The sequence below is a fragment of the Rhea americana genome, unplaced genomic scaffold, assembly GCF_003343005.1.
Source record: "Rhea americana isolate MKP2758 unplaced genomic scaffold, rheAme1 scaffold_18, whole genome shotgun sequence".
Classification (NCBI taxonomy): Eukaryota; Metazoa; Chordata; class Aves; order Rheiformes; family Rheidae; genus Rhea; species Rhea americana.
This window is the reverse complement of record NW_028185927.1, coordinates 3,557,543-3,575,919: the sequence shown is the minus strand read 5'-3', so window position 1 is coordinate 3,575,919 and position 18,377 is coordinate 3,557,543. Positions and strand designations below refer to the sequence as shown.

Below are 18,377 nucleotides of genomic sequence, written 5' to 3'. Positions count from 1 at the left end.
GATTCTGCAGACTAGCAGATACATAGATCTGCCCCAGTGAAAACAATTCAAGTGTCTATTTATGACTTCAGAAATTTCTCAGTGATTTCATTTTCTGCAACATTATTAGCCCCAGTGGGGCTAAGGGCCAATCACCTGGAAAGCAGTTTTGCACAGAAGGACCTGGCTGTCATGCTGGAAAAGCTGAACACAGGCCAGCAACGTGCCCACACAGGGAAAGWGGCCAATAGTATACCTGGCTGCATAAGGCTGCATCACCAGTAGGTCAAGGGAGGTGATCCTTCCCCTCCCCTCAGCACTGGTGAGAGGTATCTGGAGTGCTGGTTCCAGTTCTGGGCTCCCCAACACAGGAGAAATGCAGACATATTGGAGCAAGTCCAGCAAAGGGCCACTGAAGTGATTAAGGGCCTGGAGGAGCATCTGTGATGTGAGGAGAGGCCCAGAGTGCTAGGACAGTTTAGCCTGGCGAAGAGAAGGCTCGGGGRGATCTCATCCAYGTGYGCAAGTATCCAACGCACGGGGTAAAGAAGAGAGAGGTAGCCTCTTCTTAGGGCTGCCTAGTCACAGGACAAGGGGCAACGAGCACAAGCTGAAACTCAGGAAATTCCATCTGAACCTAAGAGAGGGAGGAAAAAATACAAACCCAAAACAGAAAAACACACACTTTATTTGCTGTGAGCATACCCGAACACTGGAATAGGCTGCCTAGATAGGCTGTGCTGTCTCCATYCTTTAAGACGCTCAAAACCCAACTGGACACAGTCCTGGGCAACCTGCTCCAGGTGACTGTACTTGAGAAGGGGGACTGGACTACATTATCCCCCGAGGTCACTCCCAACCCCAACGTTTCTGTGATTCTGCGGGACCAGGACAAAACTACTGCTAGTTTTCTCTCAGAAATTTTGTAATTTCAGACTTCAAAAACAAAGGTTTACTGGTGATCTTYTGAAGTTACTGCTTTATTCAGAAATAAAAAGGACACTTAGGAAATCACAAAATGGCAACTAAGCTCCAAAATTTTTAAAGAGCATTCAAATATCGAAGAGGAAAAAGTCCAGAAATGCCTTTAAGTGAAGAGATTTTATTTTTATCTGGCAAAAAGGTGATTCTCCAATATCCTTTTGGCAATATAATAGGTTTTACTCTCTGCCAACTAGTTTAAATGATGAATTTTAAAAAATGCAGTTCACTAAGCCAGAAAATAACACTTAAATGAATTATTTCGGGAAAGAGTAGAAGAAATGCTTTTGTTATTTGTGTTATACGTCTGTATATATTGCAGGTGGTATTATTTATTCCATAATTACATAATCATCCAACATCTAGTTAAAGATTCACAAATGAATTTAATTAATATTTTCATAACCATTTACAGTATTTTGATTGATATTCTACTAAATATTGGCAGACTTTCCTTTGCTAAAATTTGCAAAATCAAATTAATAAAGCATTTTCCATTTATACACTCTCTCCTCCCTAGGAACTCCTAATTCATTTGAAAGCTTAAATTATAGCATAACTATAACATTCTCTACTGAAATGTGGTAATTGCTGTACAGATTTATCTTGTGTGGTGCCAAGCATCCCTAATCCCTTTTTCCACTGCTACATATGAGGAAAGAAATAGAAATCTGTGTGTAAGAACACTCAGTACCTCTTAGGATTAATTAAGGATTCAGTAACAAAAAATGATATTCATCATCATCCTCATATCCAGGCCTCATACTGTAGACAGCAACAGACTTTAAACAGGGCTTTTGACTGTTATCCTATTAAAAAAAATTAATTTGGAATTGACTTAAGAATTACTATACATACATTGATAATGCACATCTTTAATTCAGAAGYGTCTGGTTTTGCTCAATTATTGTTTGAAACAATGCTTATTTAGATTTTTATGTTTTTATTCTTGACAAAGTGTTATCAAAATTGGAAAGTATGATTAAAGCCCCATTATACCGAAATTAAATGTTCATATATATCTATGTATACACACAATGTTGCTCATTAAAGAGAAGATAACCTATCATTGATCTGATATTCATGCAAGCTTAGCATATTGTCACTTATTAAAAGCCCTCAAAATTCACAACTAAAGCTTCCCAAGTCCTCCAAATTCTTATTTTCACAATTAAATCATCTTCATGTCAGCTAATTTGCCAACGCTTTTGTTCTTATTTTATAGTTTCATCAACTCAAGAATTGAAGTGCACAGAGTAATTTCTGGAGAAATGCAAATTCTATCTTGTTATCATTCACATTAAATTGTTACATCAGTTTTGCAATAGACTTGTGCAATGTGTTAAGTCTCTGAAGTATGCAAATCCATCACTCTGACAGCAAAAAAAAATAGTTTTAAATACTGATAATATTTGTTCTTACATTCCATATGGAGGTAGAAAAATATATTTTGGCAATTAAAATGTGGTGCTTATCTTAAAAGACAAGAGTATCCATTTCAATTCCAGGAGATCCTCCAATTTCTTTCCATAATACTACCGAATTTCGTATTTTTTACACAAAACAAAACACATTGACCCAAAAGTGTATAGATAATTCTCAGTTCTACATCCAAGAATATCTACAGTCACTGAAATTTACATACAATTAAAACTGAGCTGTCCTAATATTTGACTGAATATATCCTAAGGTCCTGCATTTCTAGCAAATTAATTGGTTTGACAATATCAAATAGTCTGGCAACTTGTTCCTTATTTATGTCTCATTACATCAGTTAAAATCTGATATGGGTTGATCAAATATATGGCAAAATTTATGATAAGTCCAAAATTACCTAAGCAATTTTTCAGGCAGTGAAAAAAAAATGTAGAYGCATAAATTTTTACAAATCTTGTAAAAAGATCTCTATAAAAAAGTAGTGAACTACCATTTTTGAATAATATATTAGCTGCAGCAGGTGAGAAGGAAAAGAGGACAGATATGGAGGACATTGTAACATAAGTGCTCTGGTACTTACATTACATAATGCATTTCAAACACAGAATTCATAGCAACAAAATCTGTCACAGGAAAACACAGAGTCTACATGACATATATTCTCAACAGGGCCCAGCGTGCAAGAGAAGATAATACTTTAACTTCTATCAGGAAATCAAACTCTGTTGATAATATACAAGAAGGTTCAGTTATTTTTACATTATTTTACAGAATTAGCCTTTATCTTCAAAAAAAATCATGTAGAAACACAGTAGAACAAGCACTCTGATAAATTAATTTRAATAAATTCTTTAGTTGCAAACCAAGTACTTAAACATGGAAAGTTTGACAGTTAAATGTAGACATTTCACAGTTGCCTGTACAAGCACAGTTCTTCCTCTGCACATGCAGAGCAACTTTAAGTAGAAATACGTTACTTTTTTCATGCAGAGTAAACAGCAGTAGCATGAGGAAAACAGAATTTTCATGTAAGTAACACTTAAAAGATATCAGCACTGTTTTACACAGCGTAACACCCACTACACATCCACATACGTGAACACACAAACACTGGTTACAAATGGATGTTTTAAAACAGCAGCAATGTAACTATACAAATATGGCAAGAATTAAAGTGTAAGGAAAATATTATTTCCCTTTTACTTAGCCATGACTTCCAGTCAAGAAACATTAATTGGCATTTATAGTTCCACGTCCTTGTCACGGTGCTGAAGCCCATTTTTGTTCTGTTCGAACTGGTACATGTTCTCATTCCCTTTGTCAACAAATATCATCAGTTCATCATTCTTCAGTATGAGCCTAGCGGATTTTTAATTGTTTTTTGTGTAGGTAAAGTATAATAGTGTGGGACTGGTTTTGTCTAAGGTTCGATGTTATAATTACACACACTTTCTCTCAGGATGCGCAAAACAAAATATTAAAAAYCTATCATCTCAGGCTGGGGGGAGTAGGGGAGACATATTTCACTATCATATAAACACTATAGAGGGACAGGGCTGTAACTCRTTTCACTCCTGGTTGGCCAAGGTGCAAGTCAAATTTCTGAAAGGTAACACAGCCTTGATTCAAACCTTAATCTACTTAAGTCTCCCTTATTTCCCTATCATATTCTCTATGCTCTCCTACCCAAATACRCTGTGATCTAAATCAGAATCCCTCCTAGCAGGAAGTTTTGTCTATTGGCTTTTCTTTCCCTTAGTGAAGTCATCATCACTGCATTCCTCAACACACAGCTTCAAATAAAATTGAATTAAAGAGCCTGACGTATTTGGTTGAATAAAAAGAAGTCAAAGACAAATAGTTCCATGACATTTTATACAAGCTACTGTAATGATCCTTCTTTTGGTAAGTGATTTTTTTTTGGGGGGGGGGGGGAGGACTGTTATAGTAGAATTTATAAACCTAATGGTAATAATCTTCCTTCTCTGGCTACCTTTTCCACAGTTTTTAGTAATAAACCATGAAACTCCCAAAGTCTGTGTACCAGATTAAACAACAAGATCCCAAAYATGCTTTTAGCTGGAAAAATCAGCTTTGAAAACAACCTCACTAATAAAATAAAGTGGTTACACTAAGTCTTCATCTTCTATTTGTATCTCTTCTGTATCACAACAATGCGGCATCACTGAAGGGGTCAGTGCTCACCCCTGTACAAAGAAAAAGCTGCACCTCCTCCCACTCCCCCCAAAAACTCACTTCACACTTACTTGGTGTTAATTCTGGGTTTCCTTTCAAGTTCATCATCTTTGGAATTGAAGGCCCATATATGTCTGCATCAAGCAGGCCAACTTCTTTTGTCTGTATAAGGAGCAAAAAAAAGTATTTGTCAAAATATCTTCCTTATCTTAAAAATTATTAGTTAAACAAAGTTCCAAAGATGCCTGCAGAAATAAAAATATGTTCTTTATTTTAGACAWAGGTTATCACTGTTCTCTTTCTAAGATGCTATTGAAGCAGGAAATATAACAATGTCCCTACAAGTTAGAGCCAACAGATGTCTYTGCAAAAATCTAGATTCTCAATATGCAGTATTCTCACTAGCATAATCTTATTTACAATCCAGAATCATTATATATTGACAAACATTTTAAGCAATTTTCTTYCTACTCTGCACGTACTTAGGTAGATATATGTTAATGTTTTAAAAGGTACCAAATTTATTTGTAACAAACCACTATATRCATTATTATGTTCATTAGCAGGCTGCACACATGTGAAAACATAAAAATGTATTTTTAGCTTGTTGGGTTTTTTTTTAAAAAAATCTGTACGTAGTTTTATCTTTATCACTTGAGTACCCAGAGTCAACTGTTGCAGRTATCTTGAAGATAATAAAAAAGCAAGCATATAAAGCCATTTAAGCATGCRTAACATTTTACCACACAGATTTACACAAAAGAATGCTAAAAACATGGGATTATTCAATCACATATTATACATCAGACAATCTTCAAACATAATTTGTTTCAACTATGCGTTCCAGACTTGCAAGATTAATTTCTATATGTTCTTTTTAAATGTATATACACGTCACTGATTTTTTTTCCCTGCACACAGCAAGACATTCTAGCAAGTTCTGCAAACTAAGTAGCACGGAGCCAGCTCTTTAAAGGGCTGAGCATCTACCTTACCCASTATTACAAGCTGACTGCATTCAGCATTTCACAAAATCACAAAGCAAGTATGTTTAAAGGGCTTGTTTCAAAGCCTACTAGGGCAATGGGAGTTTTTCCAACAACGCTGAGCAAGACTTTCACTGTTCACATTTCAAAGCATWTCTTTTAAATTAAGCTTTAGTAATTTGATACCACATTAAGGCATTTGTTATCACAGCCTTTGATGGGGAAGATGGAGACCAAGATAAAGGCTCAACAATAATTATGAGGTTTGTGGTCAGAGAAATGTAAAGAGGCTTTTCCTGCAAGTCTACAGTGTCTGTGCTGTTGAACAGGATTTTTAAATATATTCCATTGCATCATAATCAGTTTGAGAAAGTTTTCTGGCCTTTTTTTTTAAAAGCAGAAATTTACCTCATTAATAACCCAGATATTCAGGCTACTTCCTTTTAACAAACTTGAATTAAGAAAGGTATCTTAAATGTAAATGCAATAGAGCTGAATTTCAACTAACATAAGGAAACTACCTCATAAGGTAGCCCAGAYGACTGAGAAGCTAGTCTGATCCTTTTTACTAATAAATAAAATAAATTTATTTAAAATAAATAAAATTAACTTATAAATAATAATTGGAGTTTGGAGGATTTTTTGGATTTGTTTTCTTCGGAGGAGATTCCTTTTTCGTTGTTGTTTGGATTTTAATACTATTGACAGCGAACTCAGGAGATATCCTTAACAACAAGCCAAATGCATCTGAAATTTTACAGCTGAAAAGTAAAAAAAAAAAAAAAAAAAAAACTGTTACAGTAAATTAAAACCGCAGTATGTACTTTAAAAAAAAGTGTTACTACAAAAATCAACCAAACGTGTTCAGTGATTCAATATAYTTTTTTCTTTTTATTAGACAGAGAGCAAAGCATACATAACTACATGGATTTCATTTAGATTTTTTAATGTTTCTTTATAAAATCTTAAAAAAGCTATTACAAAAAAGTTCAAAAGTTACTCTGATAAATTACTCTACTGCTTGCCTAATGTATGAAAGCTGCAATTTAAGAGAGCCTGGAAAACCCCATTTTTATGTTAAATTTGAAAGACATCAACAACAGTATTAGAGCTTCTTTGTTCTTTGACAGAATGCATATTTTAACAGATTATAAAGATTCATGACTCAGCCCTTTTATATGTGTCAGCAGCTAATCGAACCCATCAAAACATCATCTAAGGGCTGCGCTACCTAATTACTTCTGAAATRGAAGTAAATATTTGCAGAAAAACCTACCCACTGTTTTCAACCTGACATTCTTCGTACTGCAACTTTGAGGGTTGTCTTGTCCCCCAACACTAAAACATCATGAATATCAACCGACTATGACGACCTTACAGCTCTCTACAATTCTGTCTTTAGTCTGAAAGGACTGAAGGTTTAAGATAATCTAAATTAATTAGATCGAGTTCAAGACCTCTTGGACACTGCCAGGTCTTCATCACCAAAGGCTGCATACTTCTGGGATTCAGCAGGAGCACTCACATCAAATGTGTCTGCACGTGTACTAAACTTCCTGAGACAAAGAATAAGCAAACACACTGGAGAAAAATGTCCCTCAGTTACCTAGGACAGTTTTGCAAATTCAACTACTGTTTCAAATAGCAAAACTAACACAATAAACCTGACAGTTTTCAGGAAAAAAAATAAATAAATCCACACACTTTCTCAAGAGGAAATACACAATACCTGTTCTGAGACATGCTGTTTTCTGTTCCTRGATAGAGCTTGGTAAAATGAGAGTCTCCAAATGAGGGTGGGRGGAATAATCACAGATTTTCCAGTTTCCAAAACTTACATTAATGAAAACACAAGCGTTCCCTTCTGCACGATGCCTTCCACAAGCGTATAGGAACAAAGTCTTTTGGAAACTCCTCTTTAAATCATTGGCTTTAAATCATGACTAAAGATAGCTTAATGGAGGTTCTCCTTCACCACACTATTCAACATGTTATGTATGAACAGTTCATGTTTTCTAAAYGCAGCAGTTTATACGGACAGCACTAGCCCCGTAAGCAGAGGTTTTGGGTATTGTTTCTGCCAAGTATACCTTTCTTTGCAGTATGCAAGTCTCTCTCGAACACTAGTAATAACTCTTTACTCAGGTTTAATTATGATGGCAGAGCATTATGGCACCTACCAAGGAGTCCTAAGGGAGRCTCTGTCCAAATCATCATCTCTTTCAGTATTTGCACAATGCTTCTAATCGCCAAGAGAAGAAATCTCTTGCATACACCTGGATGCTACTATATGAAACTATTAATCAGAACTATCAATCCAGGATATTTCTGATGCTGACTRGAGTTTAATCCATATAAGCTACAATTCTCAAAGATTTTTTAAAATTACATTTTATTGACTTTTTTGTTTTCGGCCATGTAACTCAACATAGTTCATATATCTCAGCTATATCAGCTGATCATCTTTCAAAGTACTGTTGTATGAAAATAAATCCAAAAAGAAAAAAAATATGAAAGGCAAAAAAAAAATCATCTAGGCAGAAAGAACAGATTACAGGGTATCAGAGGCAAGGCCAACAAGGCAACTAAGAAAGAAAGAAAGTTCTAGGACACTTGTCCTCTGACATTATCTTCATATGCACGTGCATCACATGCCAAAGCTGAATCAGATTTTTCTTCACTAAGYAATACAAAGGTTACGCACATAAAAAATAAAGCACTCAAAAGCACACCCAAGCATGTCAAAGTCCCCCTGCWCTTAAGTTTTTTTCAGGACACAGTAAATAACACTGCTACAGTCATTGTCTCCATTCTGCAGGAAAAGGATTCAGGTAGATAAAACKCCACTATTTTCTTCTTACTGCTACACTTCCTCCTATAAAAATATTGTTGTCTACTAACAAATGACATTTGGTCTGTCCAGCTGCCACCACAACAGTCAAGTTCCTAACAGCTGTTGGCAAGTTCACATTTGTCCRTTTCCTTCCACCAGCCCAGGTCTAAAAGAAAGCTTGAATCAACCTTTTGCATTTCCTACACTTTACAAACACTTCCTAGAGACTTGCTTTTTTGTTATTTGACTGCAAGTTCTGAACAGTTTAAACTCTATAAAGATTTTGATAACTGATGAAATAACCATTCCCATATAATCTAATTGTGTACTTCTAAGTCCCTAGACATACGGCAAGCTCCTTAAATTTTTTTTCCCCCATACTAACACATCCAGAATTATAGAGCTCCTTTTACAGCAGTATTCCTACCAACATTACAAAGGTCAGAAGGCGCACAAAATCAGAAAAATATATCCTGTACATGTGAAAACAAATATAATTTTTTGGCATATGCAGTAAGAAGCGTATTTAAAAACTGATATATATTCATATATGTGCAGTGTTTTTAAGGCTCCCTTCCTTTCTAGTTGTATCATATCTAGCACCAGATAAACGCTGCTGGATTTGTTCTTTCTGCAGCAGCAGTGCCAGCTTTCGTGGTCTCATTCTGTCATCTGGGAGCCCAAGGCTTCAAGGGCAGGGGGGSACCCAAAACCAAAAACTTACAGCATCTCTTTTCTTCATCTTTTGCTTTTACCTTATTGACTGCTTCATCACTTTCACTTCACTGTCATTAGTCACACATCATATCAGCTATTAAGATATCAGTTTCCCTCATAGCCCTCTCTTTAAACACTTCTGAAAAAATAGTCTCACCAGGCACATCTATGTATACAATCACTGCAATTCACACCCAATATACATTTCCTAATGCTCTCACTGCAATTTAACCAAACCCTTAAGGGTAGTTTATCTGCGTTATCCTCTTCATATAGAGGATCTTTATATAAAGATCTTTATATATCCTCTTTCTGAAGGTGTCAGCTCTTCAAAGCTGTTGTTAATCCATAACCAGTGACACTCAGTTTACCTTTCTAATGTCATAGAATTAGAGCTAATCCCAAATTGCAAGCAGCTACATATAGGACAAAGGGCAAGTTAAAAATCAGGTTAGGTTCTGGATTCCTCTTTTGACACACTAACACCTGAATAACCTTCTTTTAATCCCTGATTCTCCAATCCTCTCAGCTATGCACTATTTAAGTGGCTGGTTGCAAACTGGATAGAAGTCAAAAAAATGTAATTGCAATTTTGCCACCATCTGTTCCAGAAAAGCACACTTGTTTAAATACTCATTCTTCTGCTTATCTAAAAATCATTTTTCCTTTATATAAATATCTTGCAACTTCCTGCCAGCTACAGAATCTCTCTGGTATTTTTTCCYACAACACTTTGCACTAGTTTCTAGTCAGATTCCTACACAATGAGATATCAGTAATTCACCTTTGTTTGGCCAGCTTGCATATTATCTATCCCATTCAAAAAAGTTCAATGAAGTACTACTTTTAAACTAAATCATCAAAAAAAAAAAAAACACTAACACAACCACATTTCTACCAGTTGCCTCACTGCTAAATGCTTTCAGAGCATCCCGAATTCATGTTCCAACCCCTACATCACTCTGACCTCATCAGTGAATTTTCAACAGCTGAAGGCACCAATACAGGTAACTAACTCTACACRTAATGTTTCTAAAAACAGTAAAGACTGATTTTCTCTAAACTAGGTATAGAGTAAAATAGTYTATGTACAACGTAAGATTTTTACTTATGTTTCAACTGAAAAACCACCACACTCTCAAAACTTTATTCTCTCATTTGCTAATCTGACCTATAAACWGAGTTATCATTACCAAATAACCCTGATCAATTCTAACTGACATCTCCAGCCTTACTTACATCGTCTAGCATAAAGAAATTATCTACTATCTATAGCTGTTAARAGTCTTCTAACTCTCTAAGCAAAGATAAAGACGCTTAGAAATCAAACCCTAATTATTAAGAAGGCTGAATCAGAAGAAAGGCCAGAAGCTTTTCTTCACATTATAAATACTGAAGGAACCCACTAAGTTCTTCTGAATTTATTTTTCTCCTAAACAGCATTTTTTCTGTACTAGCAAAAAACCATCAAATCTACCAAAAAAACTTCTACTGGATTTCGCAAATCTTTTCCCTCAGCCACACTTTCAAACACATCTTCTGTCCAACTACCAAAACCAGGCTTCCATAAATCAAAGCACTCAATTTTTTTTTTCTTTTAAGGATTTCATTAGCACAAAACATTTAAATGCATTAGTATTTCTTAACACAACATTCATCTGCTCAAAATTCATGAATTGAAGCTTTTTAAACTTTTATAATTCTAACTGCATATACTCAAAATTAATCATCCATCAAAAATCCAACAGTAAACGCCACAGACCAAGTTTATCTTCCCATTAAAAAAATGCTTCCATGTTCTTGACTGGAATAGAATAAAAATTCCTTAGAAACACTTTGAAATTAATAGGCTCCAGGACACACTGATAAAATACGCAAAAGTACAGTAACATGCAGAATGGTGTCTGCTTTCTTTTCAAGGTACACTTCCTGAAGCACTTCCCTACATCCAATCTATTTTTATATTGTAATTAGGTATGAGGCAATTGTGTATTTTCAGTAAAGAGGAAATGCATTTAATTCCCATTTTAGGACTACTAAAACAAATACACATAAGCTCATGTACCTTAAAAAAATTTATGCACATGTCCAAACTCATAGAGGAGGACAAGGAAGTAGGAAATCAGAAGAAGGTAAAGATAAGTAAACAAAGTTACTTTAATGGCGGTTTTACAGGTAGCAAATTGCAAGCTTAGGCCTACAGCATAATTTGAGTCAAACCTCAAGCTTAACAAAACCCACAAAACTCTACTGCCGATTAGTTCTGACAATTATGTTTACGTAAACCAAGGTCATCTTCTAGATCTGTTAAGAGACTCTTGGCGTTGCATTCATCTTCAAGGTCTTTGTTATATGAGAGAGACAGAGACAGAGAGAGAGAGACAGAGAGAGTCATAAGCATAATTATTTTGCTAGATCTAATGTAAGCAATGAATTTGATCATATTATTCAACAACATGCAGATGATCCAACACTTTTTTCCCCCACCATAACACTTCTACTCTATAGAGGTGGGCAAATGTATATAAATCATAAAAATCACCTTTCACTGCAGCATTCAGGTATTAGTTTGTGTACAAGTAATTTGATTACAGGAGCCAAATATTTGGAAAAACAGTTTGGAATGTGAAAAAAAAAATAAGTTGAGGGATTTTATGCAACTTCAAACTCATTGAAGTGTGCTGTTTACAGGTTTTGAAATACCAAAAAATAGCTTTATCACAACAGTAAATTCACATGAAGACTTGTATAATTTTCATATAACTCACATATTTCCAAAAAACTTCCTACTCAAGAGTATGTGTGCATGCATGTAAATACGCATTAGTATAAAATAATTAAGTATATACTAAAAAACTGGCAGATAGCCACAAGAGGGTGGGGTGTTTTTTTTTTTCCTTTTTTGTTTTGTTTAATTGTGTAATGTGACATTCTGATTGTGGTATTGTTTGAATAAGTGTTTTTCATTTAGCTAATCATTAACTTTCTTCAATTTTATTTACATTACAGAACAATGTGTTTGTTATTTCACTGTGGGAGGTTAAACGCAATACAACAGGCTTTCTGGAACACACAGGGGAAAAGCTCTGCTCATCTACTGGCGCTCCCTCTGCTGGCTGGCTGCCCTCCTCTGCACAATAGCATGGTCTTATATTTTAAATATTATGTTGCTCAGCAACTGGTGAGTTTACTTGGGAAAACAAAGGCCACTCCCTAAAGATAAAAATCACTCTTGATGTAGTTCAAATTTTGGCCTTAGTCTCCTTGACCCAATCCTTTTACGTGGAATTAGGCTGGAATACTTACAACTGATGCTTCTTTTTATCACGTGCTCCGACTACCCCAGAGCAAAGAACATTTGCTTACACTTACATACTAATTTGTTCCATATGGTTTTACTTTTTGCTCCTCTGTCCTTCACACCACAAAAATCATTTCATCCTAGAGTGAAAAAAGAAAATCTTCTTGGGAAAAAAACACAGAGTCAAAAGAAAGCTGACTAGTGAGCTTGCCTCATAGTGACAGCATAAGCATGCAATCTCCCAACTGGATTTGTGCCATCCTTAGTCATGCACAGCTGGTGTTTGCTCACTAAAATAGTCTGTTCATAAACATGCAATCTCTATCCTATTATTGCTGGCATCTATTAATTCAACTTGTTTCTACTATAATAAATTGTCTCTGGCCAGGCAGCTTTCATAAATAGTCATTCCAGTCTGAATATGATTCGTCCTGGCATGAAACCCAAAAATTCTTCTCAAGTGCTCCTAGGAGAGTGCAACTGACTGCTGGTACATCAAAAGAACTAGAAGAATTGGACGTCAAACTAAGCAAGTAATTAAAAATAGGACACAAGGGTAGAATCTTAAGTTATTTCTTAACACAAGAAGAAAACTGTATAGATTTATAGACCTTCGTACAGACASAAGCGTTAGCACAATTCTTACCATCATCTAATCCATCTAAAACAGACAACCCAGGGCACTGAAAATCTCATGTTCCAGAAAGGGATAATAAGCTGTCCTGCTAGTCTCTCTGGCCTCACATTAAAGAAGGTGGAAATAAATAAATAGAATAAAATAAAAAGCTTTGTCTTAAACATCAGATTCATGGTATCTAGGTATCTAAAYGAAATCCTGTCTAAATTATTTACTATGTAACCACAAAGGTAAAAATACGCCAAGCAGACTGATCACCAGCACACGAGACAAACTCCTCAATTCTAATCCCAGCTCTGTCAACAACACTGTGTTGAYAGTGTTTCAGGCTCTGTTGATGGTTTAGTACTTCAGACCATCACTAACACCCAAAAAAGCTTCCACGTTGGGGGGGGAGGGGGAGAAAAAAAAACGAAAACAAATAAAGACCCCACAGAGATACTCTACAGGACTAGCGTGGGTGGTTTTTTGTTTACAGAAAATAGGCAGACTTTTAAGAAGAGATGAAAGGTGACAAGAGGACAAGAAATCCCTTCGTGCTCTGACTGATAATCTTCCAGTATATGACACCAGCAAAAACATAAGATGTCACATTTCTCCGGAGATCTGCAGGAATCTACTCTAATCCAATCTCCTTTACAAGCATCTTCCACAGACAGACAGACCATCCTCAAAGATCCCTCACCACAAAACAGTTTTTCCTCAATACTCTGACCTGCATAAACTTCGGAAAAAAGCACCTGAAAGATAAGAAAGTAAGACAATTTTTGAAGTCATTTAGACTCAATAGATTACTTGCTTTGGTGTGGTAGGCACCTGCGAATTCTTAGATCACATCCTCTTTATTTCATTGTAGCAAAAGATTATGATCTCTATAGTTCACAGCACTGAACAGTCCCAGCCTGAACTGAAATACCAAGAGATACTCATTCTATAACCTTGACTCCAAAACTAGTCAACAGAAATACACAGCTGAAAACAAAGTCAAGCCCAAAGATAAAATATCAACATGACACACACCATCGCTTATTTTAAATTAAGGGTTTTTTTTATTTAAAATTTTAAAAAGAGAATGAGTTAAGACTATGAAATTCAGCTTAATTTCACATTTTATAACTTGTCATTACATCACAACTTCACTGTCAGGAACTTCTTAGATCTGCGCTGTCAGTTGATGTAAGCCACAGCACTTTCATCAATTTCAGCTGCTCTTCACTGATTAACATCCATCAGTTTCTGGCCTTCAATTTTGCACCACCACATAAACTTACCATCCAAGATGACTAGCACATTACACATTTACTCAATTCTGCTCAGTTTCATTTAAAAGGATTTCTCAATCCTCGATTTCCCAAATGACTCCAGTAACAGCTTCTTCAATTATTCTTGACTTTCACCTCTTCTATTTGTGTGCCATACAAGTATTTTAATGGGCTACTCAAGTTGTGTATCACATTTTCATGTTTAAAGCCATGTTCAACTGGCTTTTATTATTATATCACGTTATACATATACATGATACATGTATTAATTGGTGTGAAAACTTATCTGCGATTAGTTCACGTTTTCCACTGAGCTACTCAATGACTATGCCACAACACAAATTGTTTGCAGGATACTGAACTTAGCATTTGCTCTAATACTTCTACAAAGTGATCTGTTGAAGTACATTAGAAGGAACCATTCAAGCAGTTTTGCTTTTCAAGATGACAGATCTTTCTCTGAAATCACTCCAGTAGATTCTTTAATTCAGTTTTTATYTCTGTGTTATATCAAAATCAGATGCTGTAATAAACAGTACATACTTCATATAACTCCTGTAATAACCTCTTCTTATCAAGTATGGCTAATCTTAGGGAAATATTGCTTTTCTTTTACAAAATTCTGATAGGAAGTGTGTAGCAAAATGCATGACGTAATTCTGTCTACTTGTTGTTTACTTTAACTTGTCTTATACAACACACAGATAGAGATGCCACATTTATCAGGTAAGAAAACCTGAGTATCTTGTTTGCTACTGATTTGTAAGTATTGCTTTCTATGTTATAYAACATTAATTAAGAAATATTTACCAAGTGTCTTTCGAGAACTGAGTCAAATAACTCAACATTTATGTCATAGAATCAGTAAGGTTGGAASGGACCTCTGGAGAYCATCTAGTCCAACCTCCCCGCTCAGCAGGGTCACCTAGAGCATGGTAGACAGGGTTGCATCCACACGGGCCTTGAACATCTCCAGAGGAGGAGACTCCACAGCCTCTCTGGGCAACCTGGTCCAGGGCTCCGTCACTCTCTCACAGGGAAGAAATTCCCCCTCAAGGTCAGGCAGAACTTCCTGTGCTTCAGTTTCTGCCCACTGCCTCTTGTCCTGTCACACGGGACAACTGAAAAGAGTTTGTCCCCATCCCCCTGACACCCTCCCTTCAGGTACTTGTCCACATTGATAAGATTTCCCCCCCCCCCTTCTCTTCCCCAGGCTGAAGAGGCCCAGCTCTCGCAGCCGTTCCTCATAGGGCAGGTGCTCCAGCCCTCTGATCACCTTCGTAGCCCTCCGCTGGACTCTCTCCAGTAGCTCCATGTCTCTGTTGTCCTGGGGAGCCCAGAACTGGACACAGTATTCCAGATGAGGCCTCCCCAGGGCTGAGGAGAGGGGCAGGATCACCTCCCTCGACCTGCTGGCAACACTCTTCMCARTGCACCCCAGGAGACCATTGGCCTTCTTGGCCACTAGGGCGCACTGCTGGCTCATGGTCAACTTGTCATTCACCAGCACTCCCAGGTCCTTCTCTGCAGAGCTGCTCTCCAGCAGGTCAGCCCCCAGCTCGTACTGGTGCCTAGGGTTATTCCTCCCTAGGTGCAGGACTCTKCACTTGCCCTTGTTGAACCTCAGGAGGTTCCTCTCYGCCCAGCTCTCCAGCCTGTCCAGATCCCTCTGAATGGCAGCACAGACCTCAGGTGTGTCAGCCACTCCTCCCAGCTTGGGATCATCTCCAAACTTGCTGAGGAGGCACTCTGTCCCCTCATCCAGGTCACTGATGAAGAAGCTGAACAGGATGRGGCCCAGGACTGAGYCCTGGGGGACGCCACTAGCCACAGATCTCCAGCTAGACTCCACGCCACTGATGACGACCCTCTGAGCTCTGCCTTTCAGCCGGTTCTCAATCCACCTCACTGTCCACTCGKCTAACCCACACTTCCTGAGCTTCTCTAGGAGGATGTTATGGGAGACAGCGTCAAAAGCCGTGTTGAAGTCAAGGTACACAACGTCCRCTGCTCTCCCCTCACCTACCCAGCCCGTCATTCCATCATAGACGGCTCTCCAATTAGTTAAGCAGGACTTCCCCTTGGTGAATCCATGCTGACTACTCCTAATCAATCCATGCTGATTAATCCTCATCCACACACATGATGCAATTCCTAAGCCACGCTTAAAACACATTCCTAGATTATTTTCATTTGTAAAGYAGTGCTTCATCTTAAGGATTTATTTCTGCCCATGTATCTTCTGACCCTTGCATCAAGGCAGATCATCAATGAACTTGAMCTTTCACCATACTTCAAAAGACTCACACAACATCCCCACAGAAAACTCTTCTAAAGCCTAAACTATTTTGTTTTGTATTTATTGCTTTAATGCTTTATGGTATAAATCCTGTATTATACATCCTAGCACAGGAATTTAAAGAACCCAAAGCTTGCTTCTGAGATTACTTTTGTGACAATAAATGGACTTAATGGAACTACTCCCAGTTTATAGGAACAGATAGAAATAAAGGCTCCTCATTTTTAACACTCAAATGGTTCCTGCTGCCTGTTTGCAGCCTAAATTACAGTTTGAGCTTTGCTGGACAATGATATAGTACCACTCCAAAAAAAAAAAAAAAAAAGAAAAAAGAAAAAAAAAATCCAAGTCTCCAGCCTCTACAAGCATCCTCTAATATGTCTACTCATGCTTGCAGAATTGCACGTGAAATTAGATACACAAGGGAAAGGGAACAGCCAAACCCAGATGAAGAAAGAGACCTATTTAATCATTCATGATATTGACACACTACAAACAAATAAATACAAACCCAAAAGTCTATGAAAAATAATTAACTGACAGYATAAATGCTTTGATTTAATGTACATGACTGCTGCCAGCAGTAACCATTTTATTTATGACTCACACGCTTTTTTACATTAAGGCTGATAATTAGATGTTCACCTACCGAATCATTTGCTGCTAGTGCGAGGGCTATATTTACTGCAAGAAAGAGGAAGGAAAAAAAAAAGATTAAATGCAAGAACTCCTACATATTAACTCCTACATATTTAGATATTATGGTTTCTTACAAGAGAAAAAAATATTATAAATACTGATCATCATTTTTAATAATTGCATTCATCCTACTATTTCTTAGCTTTATGCACCTYCATAGTATTACTAGCTTCAGTGGCAGCAGTACCCACATTTCAATCAGCACTTGTTAGTAGGCTATCAAATTAAAGCTAATCAGCAAAAATATGCAAGCTCTAAGCTTTCAGGGGGGACACTGCAAAACAAAAACACTCTAAGTATTTTGCCACAGAAAAATGTTAAGAAAAGTCTTTGAGATACCTATTTGCCTTTTAAAAACTAGAGATGCTATACTAAGAAAATAAAGTAACCCTACTGTAGTTATCCTTACCTGTCTCTAGCTAACATTTTTAAAATTAGAGATTAAGTACTGAACTAAACTGTGACAGCACACTGACCAGAAATAGGCACATACCTCTTCATTTCTTGTGACATATTAAAAAATATATATTTTCTGGAAGAACGTACAAATGCATGTTTTTCACTTGATTTTTACATTAGAAAATGAAGTCTCAACTACCTTGAAAGCATCTGCAGCAACTAAAGAGACAGGAAAGCAGGATGAAGCAATTAAGATGACTGTCACTTTGTTTAAAKCTTCTGTACATCTATCAATACTTACTTTATTCCAGTAACTAAAAAGCCCAGGGCAAGAAGTGATATCTTTCAACAGATCACCAGCTTCAACTATGTCAGAAGGCCTCACTGGAAATTCAGCAKAACTAAACTGTAGGTGTTATCTTCTCAACCGTAAGATTAAAAAGAAAAATACTTTATTGGGTAAACCTTATGCTTTCTTTACACATTGCTGTATCTCAACATAGAGGACTTTTTAAGAAGTGGCCACCAACCTTGTTCTACCAGAAAAAAGTACGAAGGCACTTAAAATGACTTGAGAAGCAGGTTTCCCAGCTTACAAAATTTATGTGGTGATGAGGTTAATAAGGAATATAGTGTTTTCACAGTCCTTCC

The 18,377-nt window shown here is 36.7% G+C and overlaps 1 protein-coding gene across 1 annotated transcript in view; it reads right to left on the bottom strand.

Moving 5' to 3' along the window:
• Positions 1-18,377, bottom strand: part of NUBPL (NUBP iron-sulfur cluster assembly factor, mitochondrial) — a gene marked incomplete at its 5' end in the record, with an annotated part of 88,048 nt that overhangs the window by 65,664 nt on the left and 4,007 nt on the right. Inside the window, 2 exons of the mRNA XM_085301813.1 lie at positions 4,665-4,755; positions 17,278-17,312. Coding sequence (XP_085157939.1) covers positions 4,665-4,755; positions 17,278-17,312 — 126 coding nt within the window. The remainder of the gene's footprint in view (positions 1-4,664; positions 4,756-17,277; positions 17,313-18,377) is intronic.